General features: G+C 37.5%; 1 protein-coding gene across 1 annotated transcript in view; it reads right to left on the bottom strand.

The window, feature by feature from the left end:
• Window positions 1-897: 897 nt before the first annotated feature.
• STK24 (serine/threonine kinase 24) overlaps window positions 898-19186 on the bottom strand; it is a 137067-nt gene continuing 118778 nt past the window's right edge. The window contains exons 9-11 of the mRNA XM_044670554.1: window positions 17721-17789; window positions 7193-7329; window positions 898-2841 (exon numbers count right to left, since the gene is read on the bottom strand). Coding sequence (XP_044526489.1) covers window positions 2805-2841; window positions 7193-7329; window positions 17721-17789 — 243 coding nt within the window. The 3' untranslated portion in view covers window positions 898-2804. The remainder of the gene's footprint in view (window positions 2842-7192; window positions 7330-17720; window positions 17790-19186) is intronic.

The raw sequence follows: 19186 nt of genomic DNA, 5'->3' as shown, positions 1-19186 counted from the left end.
ATTTCCAGTTTATGTCTATAGACTCACAAAGAATATCTTATCTGATATAGGTCTAATTTGAAGACCTGCAGCACTCATACTACTTTGGAATTGAGGGTTGTAAGTATAAATAGAAATGGTGAACTCTGAAGTAAGGCAGGAACTTGCAGGGAATCTAGTCCAAATCAAACCAGATTCCTCCCTTAGAAAGATTTATCACAGTAGATTCTAATCTCTTATTAACAAGGTTTTTTCCTTTTTTTTTGGGGGGGGGGGAAGATAAGGGTGGAGCAGAGGGTATCAGTGCAGAGAAGTAGACGATTTCTATTTTGAATTTGAATGAATCTGAAAGAATCATGAATCAAAATCAGAATGAATCTGAATTTTGGTAAATACTGCTAACCATCAAAAGCCTCAGCTCTCCCCGCAAAAAAGTCAGTAAGTTTTTCCCCAATGTGAACTAATTCAAAGCAGTTCTCCTACAAAGAACAGAACTCAGATCTACAATTTTAAGCTGATTAAAGACTTAAGTATTAATAACAAAAAGTCAGAATAATAAGCCTGGTCCTTGAGAACAAAACCTACTATCAATCTAAGATTGGCCCCAGCACTGAAAAGTATATGTGGTTTTTAAACATGAATAGTTTTATAAATCTTTCAAAACTGCTGTCTTCTCATCATTTTATCTTTAAAACAATGCTAGTACCACATAGCTACCAGAGAAGGACCACTCTTTATTTCTTTTCATGGCCCCTATTTCTGAAATGAACTCAACTGAACTTCAGCAGAAATGTGACATATGGAAGACAAATCTGACCATATAGACTCAGCAACACAGAAGGTGGAAGTAGGCCCAATATTGCTGGTCAAGAGAAATATTTGTTGCAATATGCCATGGACAGAGATGCACAACTAGACTTAACAAATTAAGTTGTATTTATTTCCCACAACCAAAATGTATCCCCCACAGAAATTCATGGCTCAAGTCTGTTTCTAATATCACAATGTAACTGAAGAGAGAGTTAAAAAACATAATTCGTGGCCCCTGCACACTCCCCTTCCCATTCAAATGATGCCCACCCACTTGAAAACTATTGGGAATCTTTTTTTCTCTTTGCTACTGTACACAGCACTCTAAGCCAAAAAAGTGTCTCACATGCCTAAGACTTTCATACAAAGTTGAGGGTTTCCAGCAATTACTTGCCTTTCTGGCTCTGATATGAGGACAGGCAATGAGACATCTACCATTCTTTAAAAAATATGAGAAAGAAAGGAGCCAACATGTCCATACAACCTTATGTTAGACATTTAGTCATGAAACCCTAAAGCAATTCAATGACCCTCCCTCCCCATCTGAGGAAACCAAGGGTTTCTTTTGTAACCTTGGAAAAGCTGGCTCTGTAAAACTCAGTGTGCCATGGGAAAAACACAATGACTAACAGACCGTCCACACCACCCATGTGACATTAAAGGAAATGGGACATCATTAGAAGACTCCTTTTGAAATAGATACAGCAATCTCATGACTATTTGTCAAAAACACTAGCAACGGGGCATCCACATCTCCTCAAGGAAATGCATAGGAATCAGAACAAAATTCAGGGTTTGAAAATTGGCCATTTCTTCTATTAGTCTTCTTTATGGTTTCCTTTACTAACTGAGGGTGCATGTGCACTCACACATACTCAAGATACACAGGAAATGGTGGAAGGAAACAACTTTCCTCTAAAAGCCATATTTCAAGGAGATTTTTCAAAATTGGTGTAATATAAAATTTATTCATGTAAGCATTCAGAACATGTTTAGGTAGGAAAGCTGATATTCAGGTTTTACTAACAAGGTTCAAAAGAATATGGTGCTGAAAGGGACAATACATCTGGTGCAAAATTGGCAGTGGTACGATTTTTAAAACCATAGTGAAATAAAGATACTTATTCTGGGGAGAGGAGAATTTAAAATAATTTAAAGCTTTGTGAGGCCAGCTGTGTCCCAATTTAAAACACTGAGAAATAGTACCATCATAGAAAAATGAAAGCAACCTGTGTGTGTACCAAAAGAGATATGGGGATCAAAAAAAAAAAGAAAAAAAAATTCTGCATTTGTTCAGGTACAAACAGGAGTTGTCCATAGGAGGGCATAATTATTATTCAATGGCAAACCCTGCAAATACCAAATCAAACCCAAATCACTGGTCACATCATTCAAAATGTACATGTAATAAAGGCAAGGCAATATACTCAGTTATGGCCTGTCAAATATTTACTCCACTAATATTATCTACAGAAGCACTTGGCCATTTTGTACACAGTGATTTCTTATGCACGCTGAAAGGGTTTCAGTAAAAATGACACTATATACAAATCTGTACACAGATCCAACAGAGCGATTCTCCATCTCCTGTGGGAGTTATCAACTTAAAGCAGGATACCTGAGGTTTCACAATATCTTTAGTTGCCTTATCACAATCCCAAATATACATTTCAGGGTTGGTTTATTTGTTTTTGTTGTTTTTTTAAAGATACTTCCCTTGAATATATGCACTATGGTTAAAATTAAAAACAATAATAATAATAACAATAATAATAAAATAAAACTAGCTTTAAGGAGCTGACACACCACCCCAACTGGGAGACTTCATCTTGCTGTGGCAAACTGAGGAATGTTTGTTCTGTGGACAGCGCTCCTCTGGCCATGGAAGATGATCCCTGCAGTCACACACCTCTTCAGGAGAGTCACCACAGGGTCTTGTTGATTTTTTTAAAGTGAAAAGAAAAAGAAAGAAGAAAAGGAAAAACAAAAACAAAAACCCAAATACCAAAAAAATTTCAGTGGGATGAAGGTCCTCCACCACTCAGTGAATATCTGGGGAAAGAAAGGAAAAATGACATCATTTCCCTGACACGGTTCATCAAGCCAAGCGTGACCAAGAAGAGGTGAATTTTAACAAGGAGAAAATGTGTTTTTTTTTTCTTTATGGGAAAAATATCAGCCAATTTGTTCCTCCAGCAACATCAAGAGCAAACCAGAGATATGCAAGCCATATTGAGAAAATGGAGAAGGGTTTAGAGAAGTGAGAAGAGAAACCTTCCAACAAGTAAGCTTCCATGTCAGAGTAGATCCTAGTTCACTTAAAAGCATTTCCCTCAAAACCAATTCGTTAATTTTCAAGCTTAGAAAGCACCTGGAACCCCTCAGGAACACCATGCCTGCTTATATAGGAGAACCCCAAAGTATTAGTCCAATCACCTAAAACGGCACTAATACTTTTGGGACTCCTTGTGTAAGACATACTTTAAAAACATCCCAGATACTGGTTATAAAGTCTGTTCTTAGGAAATTAAAATTTTTAGCTGAAGAAGTGATGTTTGGGCCCTGAAGTATAAATACTTGGCTATTATTTGACTTCACAAAGAGAAGCAAAAAAATCAGTTCACATAGCCCAACCCCAACAAAGCATGTCAATACTGGATAATAAGGGAAAGTGTCTTTTTCTTGCCCAAGCCAATAGAAAGCAGATTTGCTATCAGAACCCTACTGGGAAGATGATAAGTCCACTGGAGGCAGGGTAGAAGAGTGGTAGGTTTTTAGTTGGAGATTTGAGTTTAAATGCTCATTCTTTTATTGCTTCTGTGACTGTGGACAATTCATTGGGCCTGTCCCCTCATCTTCAAAATGAGGAACAGGATGAGAGGGCCTATGAGGTTTCTTTGCACTCCCCATCTACCATCTTTGTGAAAGACTGCTCTATCAGAACCAGAAGAACCTTATATACAGAGAACGATACACTATGGCACAATCGAATGTAATAGACTTTTCTACTAGCAGCATTGCAATGATCCAGGACAATCCAGAGGAACTTATGAGAAAGAATGTCATCCACATTCAGAGGAAGAACTGTGGGAGCAGAAACGCAGAAGAAAAAAATACGGTCATTCACATGGTTCAATGGAGATATGATTGGAGTTTTAATGTTAAAGGATCACTCTACTGCAGATATGAATAACATGGAAATAAGTTTTGAACAATGAAACATGTATATCCTAGTGGAACTGTTTGTCAGATCTGGGATGGGAGAGGGGAGGGAAAGAACATGAATCATGCAACCATGGAAAAATATTCAAAAAATATATATATAGATATATATATTCATTCTGCTATAAAATCAAGGGATCTATTTATTGGAAACAGAGGATGAGTAAGTAATGAAGAGGCAAGCCTGAAAAATAGTGGTTACAGTAGAAAGGTCTTATAAAAAAAGAGGAGAGGAAAAGCCACATTAAAAAAAAAGAAAGCAAGAACATCTAAGTAATTTAACTGGGGGTTGGAGGTGGCAGGGGATTGTGATGGCCACTTCACAAGGAAAAGTCATTAAAAAATTCTTGAGATAAAGGGCAAACAATAAGACTCAAAGATGCTTAATTAACTTTGCAATTTCTTAGGACTCAAACACATTTCAAAAATTAATTGTGACAACTGAAGATGTGGTTGATCTAACATCTTGTGTCAGTGTTGGCAAAAAATTGAAGTAAGGGGGGGCAGCTGGGTAGCTCAGTGGAGTGAGAGTCAGGCCTAGAGACAGGAGGTCCTAGGTTCAAACCCGGCCTCAGCCACTTCCCAGCTGTGTGACCCTGGGCAGTTCACTTGACCCCCATTGCCCACCCTTACCACTCTTCTGCCTATGAGACAATACACCGAAGTACAAGGGTAAAAAAAAAAAAAAATGAAGTAAGGGCCTACAAGTTAAAGAGATCGAATATGAGATATGTGTCAGTGAGGGAAAGGAGTAAGGAAAGAGGGAAAAAGAGAAGGGAGAAAAGAAGACAGAGAAAGGAGAGGGAAGTAAGGGTAGAAGAGAATGTATAAGAGTTCTGCCAAGTGCTAGTACTATACAAATATGATCTTATTTTATCCTTACAACAACCCTGGCAAGTGGTTGTTGTCATTATCCTCATTTCACAGTGAGGAAATTGAAGGAAATAAGTGTCAAGTGTTTTGTCCTGGGTTACACAGCTACAATTGTTATGATGCTAACTTGAACTCAGTTTTCCTGACTGCAGGTCCAGCTCTCTATGCATTCTAACACTTAGCTGCCTATAAGCAACAGAACTACTATTTTTTTTTCTTTTTATAAGACCTATGATTTCTTTGTTACAGGACATTCCCAGGGAGGGAACTCTCTCTACTAATGCAGACGGGAAACTACTCAGCAATGGTCTAAGAGAGTTACCAGGGACATTAAGAAGTTCAGAAATATTAAATCACACAATCCTGACCAAATGAGAAAGAGAAAAGGGCTAGAAATGCCCTCTACACAAAATGAACACATTGGGTGTTTTTGGATTCCCTTCATGCTACTAATAACCTTCATAATGAGAAACAAAGTAAAGCTTAAATGTATTAAAGTGTGAATAGTGACCTTTATAGGCCCATAATAAAACACATGAAGGCAGTTAAATACACAAACTTTAATTCTTATCCTAAATATGAAACTGAGAACAATTAAGAGCATTAAACAAGACATTTACAGTGTAATCATAGTTTTCAGAGAATATATTTAGACATGGTGGGAGAGGGCTAAAGCTGTTACCTGCTTTTATCTTCTCTCCCTGAGGGAGAGTCACCTAGCTAGCTATTTCTCTCTATCTCTAGTCCAAGGAGACTGCAAAGAAAATGGTATGCCATACTAAAACCAGCTCACTGATCTCAAAACTCTTGATGCCATGCAATGACAATCTAACAAAGAGCTTGGGAAATCATTACTAAGTCACAATTAGCTCTCAACAGGCCACATTAATGAAAGGGAACATTGGCATGGATAACTGAAAAATAAATTTAATTATTCACCTGACTTTGCTAGTTCTTCGAACAGTAAGGTGGAAATTTGCAACATGACTAAGAGGATATCTGAGAGACCAAAACATGACCTAGAATCAGTGAAAAAGTCACGAACTTCTAACTAAGCAGAGGAGCCCCATATCTCAAAGGGAGGACATGGATCCCAAAAGGGCAGAGATAATCCACAATGTACAGCAACAGGGAGTTGAAATAACCAACTTAAAAACAAAAGGGGGCAATGGAAACTCTCTACAAAGAGGACTTGATCTAAGACTATTTCAATTAATCTGAATATTCCAAGATATATCTGAAGAGAGACATGAAGTCCCAGAACTCTGGCCTTAAGTTGCCTGAAATGTGTGCCTGATAACAGGATCATGAAAAGGAAGGGACTTCAGAAATCATTAAGTCCAAATCCTCTCATTTTATAGATAAAGAAATTGTGGCAAAGAGGTCAAGCACCTTACACAGGCTCATTTTGCTAGGAAATGTCTGAGTGATCAGAACTTGGATCTTTCTGATCCCAATTATAGAACAATAAATCAAACAATCATAAAGTATATAATAAGCACCTACTGTGTGCTAGACTCTATGCTACCTGCTCTAATGCCACATTGGATAAATATGGAATTCTGACTAGAGCACTGGATTGCAGATGTCACAGGACCAAGAACTGGAAGAGAATTTCCAAACATCACTTCTGCTGTGTCTGTGTCATTCCAAATGAGTCCTACAGTACATTCTCAATGAATGCCTTTAATGAGAGACAACTATTCTGGAGTATAAGGGGGCAGAGTGGGGAGCACTGGATTTAGAAGGGGATCTGGGTTCAATTCCTGTGTCTGCCTATGTAACTTTGGCCAAGGCACTCAAACTCTCCAGATTTCATTTTCCTCACTTTTCAGATGAGATATGTGAAGCAAAGGACTTCTAGGTGTCTGTTCCCGATCTAAATTTATGCTCCTTGTCCAAAACACTATGATATGGATCAGGTCTGTCCATTATCCTCCTGGCGAAAGGAATGGTCACATGTGCTAGTGCTTAAATGAACTTTACTGATCAGGCCAAAATCTTTGTCTTAAGAGGCACTTTAAACTAGGAAATCAATGCTGGGGTCTCAAACATGTAGTGCTGTGTGGCCAAGGGGCTGCTTTAACACTGAAATCTTATAGGAAGGGAGGTCTGTTCCTTTTGGAAGGTTCTTCATGCCCAGTTTAAAAACACATTTACACATTCTCACATTCTCTCTCTCTGTCTCCTCCCTTCCTTCCTCCCTCCCTTCTCTTCTGTCTGTCTCTCTCATTCTCTCCCTCCCTCCCAGAAACATGGCTCCTCTCCAAGAACATCAATATCGCGTAAAAGTTGAGGAGTTAGTTACCTCTGAAGCCTCTGTACAAGCTGAGACACCATGGTGTCCGAGATCCCAGGACAGGCTTCTTCTGCCAAATAAATCGCACCTCTCAGTTCTTCTATAGATCCCATGTTGCCTCCACTTGCCTGGCTTTTCTCTTTCAACTTAAAAAACAATTCAAAAATATCTTGTTAGCAAGGGAACTGCTTGGCACCAATTTTAAGAAATAATGTGATTATATAGGCGCAGCACTGAGTTCAATTTGTATGTCCATTGGGCTGTATTTCTAGTTTACTACTATCTAAATGGTCTTGGGGGAGAATACTTTCTACCAGGTACCTAAGGAACATGTTGGAAGAAATGCTTCAATAGAGGTACTGAACATATGAATAATTTTATATAGAGAATATACATTCTTCAAGCTAACTACATACATTTCTTTTTTCTCATATCATGTTAATTGTTTTTTAAACATAGCCTTCTTTTCCATGTCCCTTTCCCACATAGCAAACTATTACTTGTAATGAAAATTCAAAAAATAAACATGTCAGCAAATCCATACACCATCATCTGACAAGTTATTTCTGAACACACAGGTAATATTCCAGTCTCATGGTCCCCTACAAAAGAAGGGAGGAAAAGAGGTGTATTTTCTCAACTCTTCTCTGGGGTCCACTTTCTAGTCACTGTTTATATTTTTTTTTTCTGGTTCTGCTTATTCTCTTAACTCTTCATATTCATTGTTTCTTTTAGGGCTGTAATATGCATTACATTCATGTACCACCATTTGTTTAGCTGTTTTTCAATCAATGGGCACTACTTTGTTTCTAGTCCTTTGATCCCATATAAAGGACTACTATGAATGTATATAGAGTTTTTGGAAATTTAATTCTATCTTTGACTTCCTTGGGTTATATGCCTGAAAGAAGAAATGCTCAGCTCAAAAGGTATAACTGGACAACTTCTCGAAGGAATTTCATCACACTGTAGTCCTCTCCCACTTACATGTCTTCTAAAGAAAGGAACTGTTACTTAAAACTAAGTCCCCAAAGCCCTACACTGGGCACGCTTTCTGACCCAACAAAGCCCATACCCCAAAGAGATCAAACCCAATATATAAAAATATCAGTTCTTTATCTGGTGGCAAAGAATTGGAGATAAGAGAGCGCTTGTCAACTGGTGAATGGCTGAACAAATAATGGTACATAAATGAAATGAGAGAGTGACTTGAAAAATAAAAAAGGATTGTTTCAGAGGAACTTGGGAAGACCTGCAAAAATGAACCTGAGGGAAGTAAGCAGAACCAAAACAATTTCTACAATAACAACACTGTAAAGACTTTGTAAGACTTAGGAACTCTTATTAACATCATGACCAAGCAGGATTCCAGTGAAGCTATGCATGCTTCAACATCTCAGAGTCGAAGATCTTAGAAAGATCCAACTGAGACATCTATTTTTTAGACATAACCTATGCATAAAGGTATTTTGCTTGACTATGTTTATTTGTTATAAAGGTTTTTTTCCCCCCCTTGTTTTTCCTCCCAAAAAGTGGGGTTAAAAAGGTGGGAGGGAAAATATTTTTATTCATTAAAAAAAAAATCAAATTTTAAAAAGAAAGAAAATAGCTGCTTCTTGTTCAGCAGGATATACTGTTTTATTACAGGCACCTCACAAACTATTTCTTAGTTTGAGCTATAGTCAGGTTATTAGTGAAATGTTTAATTCAGTCCTCTAAGGATACTGGATTTCACTGATGCCAATGCCACCAGAGAGACTGTAACCCCTCCAATAAAGTAAGGTCTAAAGCAGTAATGGGCAATCTTTTTAAAGAGAGGGGCCAAAGGAAAGGAAATGCTCATCTGTCAGTCTGTTTCTAAGGCAACTCTTTCAAAGTTTCCTTGTACTGTATCCTACTCATTGTATTTCTCAGATTAGGAATAATGTCATGTAGCTGATTACAACATTTCAGGGCACAGCATCTGGCCTGCAGGCTGTAGTTTGCCCATCACTGGTCTAAAGTATATGGTCTTTAGCTGTTGCAGCTGACCTCCTGAGACTGATAGAGCTTCTCTATAGTTACCTAAAGATACTCCCACTGAAATGACAGGTGTAAAGTATAACATTGGACCCATAACTCAAAAACTATCCAGCTCAACAGGCACTTGCCAGGGCCTGTAATCATCAAGAGCTCATGCCATGATAAAGTGCCAAAATGGCACTCACCAAAAAGCAACCCTAGATCCCATTGTATTCCACCAAATGTTCAGATTTAATTTTTAGTAGAGTTCTATTTATTAAGGATTCTTTTGAAATGTCATGAGATTGAAGAACCTTCTAAACATGAAAGAGGCTAGTCTTAAGATGCAACAATCTGCCTTCTCTTCTGAGCCATATAACTCAATTTGGCAGTCTAGGAACACCTGAAAATTCACCATGCTAAATTAACCTGAATTATTTTCACCTTTGCTCCAACAAGAATTTAGATGAGTTTTCCTAGAAACTTTACTAATTATAAATGTAATTGGTCCTCAACAGGTTCACCCCACATATGTAAATAAGACTTAAGTTTGGGCTCAGACACAAAACCAGCTGGGTGACAAATATGAACCCTTACTTAAGAGCCTCCCACCTTATTGCCAACCAACAATCATTTAGTAAGACCTAGTATTTGCCAGAGACACTATGCTGAGCATTGGACATATAAAGAAAGGTATGGTGTTTGTCTTGACAGAATTCAATGTCCAAGGAGGGTCGGGGTAGGCTGAGGTATAGAAAATAAGCAATAGTTGTGTCCAAATAGGACATATACAGAGTAAACTGGAGATGATCTCAGAGGGAAGGCATTAAGATTGAGGAGGGTTTTATATTTTATTTTGAGGGCAATCAAAGCCAATGGAGTTTAATGAATAGTTGGGTAACATGGTTAGACTTGTGCTTTAGGAAACTCAATTTGAGAGCTGAGAATGGAGTGAAATTGAGAGACTTGCCGCAGGTAGACTCATCCATCATCAGGCTACCACAATAGTCCAGTAAAATTGTAAGGGCCTTCATCAGTGTGGCAGCAGTGTCAGGAGAGAATAGGTTGTATATGAGAGATACTTCCAAAACAGAAATAGGGTTTGATGACTGCTGAACATGAGAGGAAAGAATGAGAGTCGAAAGTGACTTTCAAACCTGGTAGAAACAGAAAGAGGAAAGTCTGGAAGAGGAGAGGGTTGGGAGGGAATAACGGACATGCTGTGTTTATTTATTTATTTATTCATTCATTCATTCATTTATTTATTTATTTATTTATTTATTTGTTTGTTTGTTTGTTTATTTGTTTATTTATTTATTTGTTTGTTTGTTTGTTTGTTTATTTGTTTGTTTGTTTGTTTTTTAAACCCTTACCTTCTGTCTTGGAACCAATACAAGGCAGAAGAGTGGTAAGGGCTAGGCAATGGGAGTTGACTTTCCCAGGGTCATACAGCTAAGAAGTATCTTAGGCCACATTTGAACCCAGGACCTCCCATCTCTAGGCCAGGCTCTCAATCCACTGAGCCACCCAGCTGCCGCTGACACATTGAGTTTAAGATGTATACAAACAGTTAATGTGAGATATCCAACAAGCAGTTGGAGATGGAACATTAGAGGTCTAGAAGAGAAGTTAAGGCTGGACAAATAAGTTTGAGGCTCATCTACCTAGAAATGAGAGCTGAATTTGTGGGAAGTTTTAAGATCATCAACTGAAATAATATAGAAGCAGAAGAGTAGAGAGCCTAGGACAGAGCCTGGGAAGGACATTTATGTTTAGTAAGCATGACTTAGATAAAGATATAGCAAGGGATATTGAGAAGTATTTATCATACATGAAGAACAAGGAGAAACATTAGAGAGTAGTGTCATGAAAACCCAAAGAAGAGACTAAAAAGAGGGACAGCATCAAAATTTGCAGAAATGTCATAAAGGACAAAAACTGAGAAAAAGTCTAGATTTGTTTAAGAGATAATTGGTAATTTTGGTGACAGCAGTTTTATGTGAATGATGAAGCTGGAAGTCAGAGTCAGTGGAAATTACATTTAGTTTAAATTTCATTTTATAAGGCAAAAAAAGTGTAGGAATCAATTGTAGACAGCTTTTGTAAGCAATTTAGCCACAAAAAGGAAGACAGATAACAGATGACAGCAAAGAGGGCCAAATGGATCCACAGTTTTTTGAGGATGAAGGAGATATGACACATTTGTAGTCAGTTAAGAAGCAGTTAATATATGGGGGCATGGAAAATCAGTGAGAGTGGGAATCATAAAAGATGTAATGTATGAAAGGAGACTGACGGAATCATTTGTGCAGATAGAGAAATTGGAAAGCTTTGGCAAGCAGAAGGGAGATCTCTTATATGACAGTGTTGAAGGAGGAGAAAATGGCATAAGACATCTGAGTATTGTAAAATGAGGAGGAGAAGAGAGGTATAGGTGAATGGTATCAATTCTTTTCAGTGAAATATAAGGCAAATACTCTAAATCACTAAAAATTAGAGAAATGCAAATTAAAACAACTCTGAGGTACTACTGCAAACCTCTGATATAAGCTAACATGACAAAAAGGGGAAAATGACAAATGGCCAGGATGGGGGAAGATTGGGACATTAATGGAGTAGTGAACTGGTCCAACCAACCATTCTGGGAAAAAAATTCAGAACTAGACTCAAAGAGCTATAAAATTATGCAAACCCTTTGACTCTGCAATACCACTACTAGGTGTGTATCCCAAAGAGAGCAAAGAAAAGGAAAAGGACCCATATGTACAAAAATATTTACAGCAGCTCTTTTTGTGGGGGCAAAGAATTGTAAATGAAGAGGACACTCATCAATTGGAGAATGATTGAAGAGATTGTGACATATGATGGTGACAGATTTCTAATATACTCAGGGAAAAATGATGAGGGAGGTGATGGACTCAAGATGAAAGAATGCTATCTGCTTCTAGAGAGAGAACTTATCAACTTTCAAGTGTAATTTGAAATATAATTATCTCACTTTATTTCCCCTTTGCAATATGCCTACTAATGAAATATGTTTTTGCATGATTTAATATACATAATTACATTATGTATATTATAACTTCGCAGTGAGTGGGGGAGGGAGAGAAAAGATTTAGAACTGAACATTTACAAATAAAAGAATGTCAAAAATAAAATTTAAAATATTAAAAAGATAAACATAACATTATCAAGGAAAATGAAGAGTTAGGAATGGCCTGTAGAACTCCTCATATTGGTTGATTTATGGTGTAAATCAGGAGTCAAATACACAGCCAGTTGACTATATGTGATCTACAACACTCTTGAGTACCACCAGAACCAGATTAAAATGTAATTGAAAACTGCTTTAAAATGATTTAAAATACAATAAAGCATAGATCATACTTTTTTCTAAAGAAATGAATAAGTTGGGGAAGTAAGAGGTTCCTACCTAGTGGGAGTATGTTAAAAGACAATGACCAACCATAAATTCAGATGTTACCTATCACTAAATATAGATGAGATGAATCCTTAGACAAACTGAGACCTGAAAAAATAAAGGATGTTAATGTTCTATAGTATAAAAAAGCAGGAGTTGGAGAAAGATTGTGAGCTAGGTACTGAAATCATTAAGAAAAGAAGGTGGTATCTAAGAGGCAAGAAGATGAAAATCCTGAATGGAACTGAATGAATGTCAAAGAAAGAAAATATACTGAATGATGATGACAGAGGGAGAGCCTGGAAGTGGCGATAGGGAGAAAGGAGTATTTCAAGTACCTCACCACAACCAATGATTTGGGGTTATGTGTGAAACAAGTAACCAGTGGTGGAAAGGGTGGCCAGGGAAGCATCAAAAGGAAGCTAGATCTGTACCCTCTTACAAAGGGTAAATCAGAAAGGGCAACCCTGGGATGGTGTTATTGTGGTTACCCAAGAGTGTTGATTAGCTAAGCCTCAAGAGCAACCCTAAATGACTGATCAGGCTTCTCCATGCCTGGCTATCCCTCTAGCAGAGAACTAGACAGAATATCTTGTTCTTTCTAACAGAAAAGGGACCACTCCTAGGAGATGTTGGTTGATTCTAGTCAAGAGGGATTTGACTAGTGGGCCTCAAGAGAGAAATTCCTTCTGTTGACAGAGAGGCTATGGCAGCTTTCTCTCTGACTCACTAGAGTAGGGTGAAGATGGAGGGGCAGCTGATGTCTGAACAGGATAAAGATACCAAAGGAATTTGAGATAGGCTTTTGTTCAGGTCTTTGCTTATTGCCTGAACTTCTCTGATGTCTCCTCCTGTGTAGCCCATGAGCAGCCCCAGCAGGGGAGAAGGCAATGATGGGCACCTCAAGATTTGGTGTAAATTGAGGTTATATAGAACCTTCTTCCCTAAAAAACCCTTTCTCTTTTCCGGCCCCCTTCACCCTTACAAAGATTATCTGACTGTGTTTATTTAACTATAGTTGGTTTAATAACAAATCCTAAAGGCAAGGGATCAGGACATTGGGAAGTAGGGATTGCCCTAAACCTAAAGCACAGAGTGAGTTCAAGTCTCTCTCAGATTTGAGCTGAGCTGAGTGCTCACAGGCTTATAGAGGTTTTCCTTCTTCCTATTCTATGCTATATCTATGCTAGCTTTCTTAAGTTCAAAGACTTTAGCAGTAGAAGCAAGAGGAAAGGAGAGTCTGATCTTCAGGGCTGGTTTAGCCTATCTCTCTGGACTGGTACCCCTAAAGACAGCCTTTACAATTCAAGCACCCCCCCTTAAATATCCTTTTGTTCAATGGCATGATCCACAGGAATCCAGGTTGAGAAAATAGTTGGGAAAATACCAGAAATAGAGGTTGTTTCTATCCTGAGGGGCAAAGAGAGTTCCCTCCAGTCCCAAAGTCCAGGAAAGAGTATTTTCAGAGAGCAAATGTCACTCTCTTAAGGCTCTCCCCTCCTCCTTCCAGGTGCCTTCATTGTCAATCCATCCTCTCTCCAATATTCCAAACCCTTTCTGTTCAATTTTTCCCACAGATCTCAATGAGTACAAATAGACTGTGGGGATAAGAAAGGAAAAGTTTAAGATAAAGCTAGTTTGTTACTTATGGAATAGGCATTCCAGGAAGCACAGTGAAGTAGCATTAGAGTGGGACACTGGTGGGGTAGGGTCAAAGGGGAAAAAGAATACAAGATGGTTATTGGTAAACAGAGAGGAGAGACTGAACAATGACATTTGGGAGCTAAGAATCACTGGGATGGAAAGGGAATGGCAGAGTGGGAATTTGTTCAGGTAGTTTATCATACATAGGGTTTCTGCCTGGGATGGAGCTGTCCCAGGGCATCAGGAAACATTATGTAGTGGGAAGGGAATTCCTAGAGGAGGGCAAAACAACTGCTGTGGAGTTGTAAGTCTCTTAGAGTAGCTGCTTGGGTAGATTAAATGATTGCTCTGGGAGGCCCTCATTAAAGCCTTCCTGGACAGATGCAGGCTGGAGACTGCAGTGGGATATGAGGGGCCAGACAGAGTTCCTTGAAACAGGTTCTGTTATTACATGGTATAAGAAATGTTTGGTAATATGGCCAGCTTCAGTATTTCAAGATGATTTGGAAAATCTCAATGTCCCAAGCCTAGAAAGGTTTTCTCTTTAGCTCTTATGATTCTAGAATCAATTATTTGCTTGAATTTTTTATTAAATGACAATGGAATCTGAAAGACAAGATGCCATACAAGACAACAATTGGGAAAGCTGAACATCTCAACTTTTTAACATCTCTTCCTTCTCTACCTGTGTTGCAATACATCTAACCTTGAGACTGTCACAGAGAGGAACTTGAATTTCTCAAGAGAGCTGAATATGTAATTGTAATTAAGAATCCTTAAAAGAATAATTTGCAATCCCCTACTGCTCCCATTCTTCCATGACCCCATTCCTAGCCCAATTAGAGCTACATTCGGATTTCAATTGATGAAATGTGGTAGAAATGTAAGAAGCAGGGCAAGTGGGAACTCTGTAAAGTGACTAAGTAAATCAAAGACTTTATAAGATCATGGGATAGAGATCTCAGTCTGTCACGGAACTCAAACACCACCTAATCCAAACCCCTCATTATAGAGCTGAGACAAATGAGTCCCCAGGATGTTAAATGACTTACTCAACCTAAGGTCATACAGGTAGAAATCATCAGAAGTGGAATCAGAATCTAGATTCCAAAGCAAGAACTCTTTGTGCTACTTTTCCATCATTTCATGAGAATTACTTAGCCAATGAAATATTTTACAGTGTAAGATTAATACATAGAGCACTTAGCATTTCTTGAAAGAAGTACTTCCCAAATCCAAGGTATGGTATGATTCATTATGCTGTTGTTGTTGGAGCAGATTTGAGGTTTCCTTGTTTTAAAATTGCTGCTTTGGTTTAAGTTCATGAAAAAATAACAAAATTAGTTTAAAAATGGGACATGAAATGATGCCTAGGAAATTAGAGGATGAGTTGATAATGATTCAAATTTTACTAGTCAGAATTAGATTGCGAGTTCCTTGGGGGCAAGAGCTGTCTTTTGCATCTCCATGTATTGCCAGCTCTTAGCATAGTGCCTGGCATATAATTGGCACTTAATAAATGCTGGCTGACTGACTGAAAATTAAAGAGAATGTACCAGCTTTCTCCTGGTATTGACTAAGGAAATATTTCTGAATAGTTTATCCACATGCCCACCAAAACTCCCTAAAACGACAACTTCGCAAATTCTATGACATTCTATCTAGTATGGGTCTTAAGTTTATAAAAATGTTACTGGTAAGATTTTGGACAATTGAATAAACACTCAAGAAACCATAAAGCCCGCTCTATCAGACAATAGTAAGAATCAAAATGGTGTCATATAAATACATCGGAATGGCAATGAAACTAAGAATATAGGTGCTGTCTGGGGAAGCATAAAAGCCTTTAAGTTTAAGCTTGAAAGTAGCCCAAAGGGAGAGCTTGTTTTAAAATCAATAAACTGGGTATGTGATATCACTAAATTATCTGCCAATACTGCCATTTACACAAAGGAGTACTGGTATAAAGTAAATCTACTAAATATTTTCAAAAAGATCACTCTAAACCACTTAGTGAAAAGCAGGCAGAACCTTTCCAAGGTATAGTGGAGAGGTCACTGGACTTGGAGTCAGGAAAAGCCAAGTTCAATTCAGCTTAGACACTTACTAGTTGTATGATCCTGGGCAAGTCAACTGTAAACCTCAATTTCCTCCTATAAAAAGAGGGTAATGGCATCTAAGATCTTTTCTAACTCTAATTTCTCATTTATTCCTATAACTTCTGACAGAGTTATATTATACCCTGACCTAACCATAGCCTGTATCCTACCATATGCTCTAGTTTTGTTAGAGGTAAGAAGCCAGGGATATTAGATAAGCCTCTTATGAGATACACTGAGTTAGAATTGTAAAGCAGGAGTACAGAGTGTATTCTACAACTCCTCAAAGGTCCAGAGGAAGAAATGGGCAGAACTAAACACTTCCTATGAAGAAAGCAGACCTTAAGTGAGTCTTACATGATGTTTCTTACCTGTCCCTACTACTTCAATAGTTGCAGAAATTAGATAATAACTTTAGATGGGCTTTAAAAATAGAATACTAGTCTATAATGCTAGTTCTAGCATGGCTTGGCCTAGGAAAGGAACATTTTTTACTTTCTAAGTAATGCCTAAGGAGATGATAGGGCCCTTAAAGAGATACTCTTAGGGATCTTTCCTGGAAAGATCACCAACTATATTGATACAGACATCACCCCGAGGCAGCCAATAGTCCCAATGAGAAATAGGAAAATGCCATCAGAGAGAAAACCAGAGGAGAGAAAGGAGAGGAAAAAAGTAGGTCAATGGACTGCTAATATGCTACTCTCATTTCTAAAATATGTGCTGTCTCATTCTTTTAATGGGAATGCTCTAACTGGCTGGGAAAAAATAAACAAAAAATAAAAAACTAAATCTGGCAAACAGCTGTCAGACAAATGAAAGAGATCAAAGATACCAAAAAAAAAAGTATTCACTGGTCCCTACTGCTCCTTTGATGATCAAATCTACTTTTGGCAAAGCCATGTAAATAAGAAGAGGCCCAAAATCAAAAGCAAAATGAACTGAAATAAAATTATACTCTAGGGGCTAAAAGAGCTACAATTAAAATTGTAATTAAGGCCCATACTGCCTAGGTCCACATACTTTTGGTAATTAGTAGTCACTGCTCATCCTCATCCAGAAACTAATGCTACAGGAGACTGCTATGACTGACTCTGCAGAGGCGTTAAAAAGTGACCATGGCCCAAATGACTAAGGAAAGGAGGAAGAGGAATGTAAAGATAGGTGTGCAAATAGGTAATTTTCTTGGACATTAAACATTTTTAGGTGTAGCTTATCATTAAATGTAGCTTCACATCAGAAACATGCAGAATTTCTGAACCTGTTTGAAAACACATTATTTCTCTTATATACCTTCTTTTGACATCAGACTCATCTCTAATAAGGTAAAACTAAAAATAAAATTAAATTTTGACAATGTTAGCAATCTTACCTCTGCAAATAGGGGAGAAATAACTGTAGATAAACACTGAGACAATGGCCTCTTTGGGATATCTTTCACCTTTAAGAAAAATCATCAATAATATTAATATAACATAATTCATTCTGCATTCAACAAAATTTATTACTTTCAAATCTTAAGACTCAAAGCATAACTCTATTTCTACTTACAATGAAACTTATACTGCTTAAACTATAGCATTTGAATTGAATGATAGAGGAAAAACATCCTTTCATGTTCAACATCAATGGATTTAATCAAAAGCAAATATGATTATCTTTCATTAGACCGGAAAGCTATAACAACATTAAATATACAGAGGTAGGCAAATAAGCTTGTATATTGCAAAGAAAAATTCTGTCACTAAGTTAAAAAGTAGTAATAGTTGTTCTTAAAAAAAAAACAAACAACTATATCATTATATAGGGGAGACCTCCCCCCACCAGGGAATTTTTTACTTTAAACAGTAAAGACTAATAGATAAAAGATGATTTAAAAAGAATAACAAACTGTTAGGACATTTATGACAATTTAAAATGTTTATTCTCATTGTGGTAGAAAAGTATAGCAAAATCTTATTATTGTTTTGATTTGTAATAATTCCTGGTTTATATCTATTTCAAAAAGAAGTTTCCATGAATTTTATCTTTAAAAGAAAGATTTTTTTCAAGATAAATTAAATTAACATTGTAATCAAGATGGGGGAGGGGAAACTTTTAAAGAGAAACTGCCTTTCAACACTACAGCAGGGCCTACTTGCACCCTTAAAGAATTACTGGGCTAATAATAAATGCTTTAAGCTCTTTATTAAAGTTGAACTTGTACGGCCACTAGTAGATACCCGTTGGTTTGGATATGTACTGAAAGAAAGTTATATTTCTTTAAAATTGTTCCATATAATCCAATCCATGTGTTATGTATGGTATTCCCCAAATCAGTCTAAATTAGCTTTTATTCAAGATTTCATAAGATATACTAGGGGGAAAACATATATCACATACTGGATAGAGCTGGCCTCAGAGTCAAGAATGGATTCAAGTCCTACCTGTGACCTATGTGACTCAGGGTATGAAATTTAAACTCTTAAGATTTCCTTTTGCAGAGGAGTTGCTGATCTGTATTAGTGGCTCTTGTTTCCTCATTGAGAAATCTCTGGACTAATAAAATAGCAGGTCTAGATATGCATCCCTAACCCTACTCATAAAAGAGTGAAGAACATCACAGTCTCAACAAAATCCAAGACTAAGGGTCTCATACAAGTCTCCCCTGTTGTATAGAAAAGTGGTGGTCCATGTAAAAAGACTGCTATAAACTCAAATGCCATATATCTAGTAGTCCTACTTTCTCAATGGTTTCCATCATAAGCTGTTGGATATCAAAGAAAGTTGTGTATTTGGAGGAGGCAGGAGTTATTGGAGGACCAAGAACTGGCTATAGTAACAACAAAAAGAAGGGAG

The sequence above is a fragment of the Gracilinanus agilis genome, chromosome 3, assembly GCF_016433145.1.
Source record: "Gracilinanus agilis isolate LMUSP501 chromosome 3, AgileGrace, whole genome shotgun sequence".
NCBI lineage: Eukaryota > Metazoa > Chordata > Mammalia > Didelphimorphia > Didelphidae > Gracilinanus > Gracilinanus agilis.
Note: the sequence above shows the minus strand (reverse complement) of the source record. Positions and strands in the feature narration are given on the sequence as shown.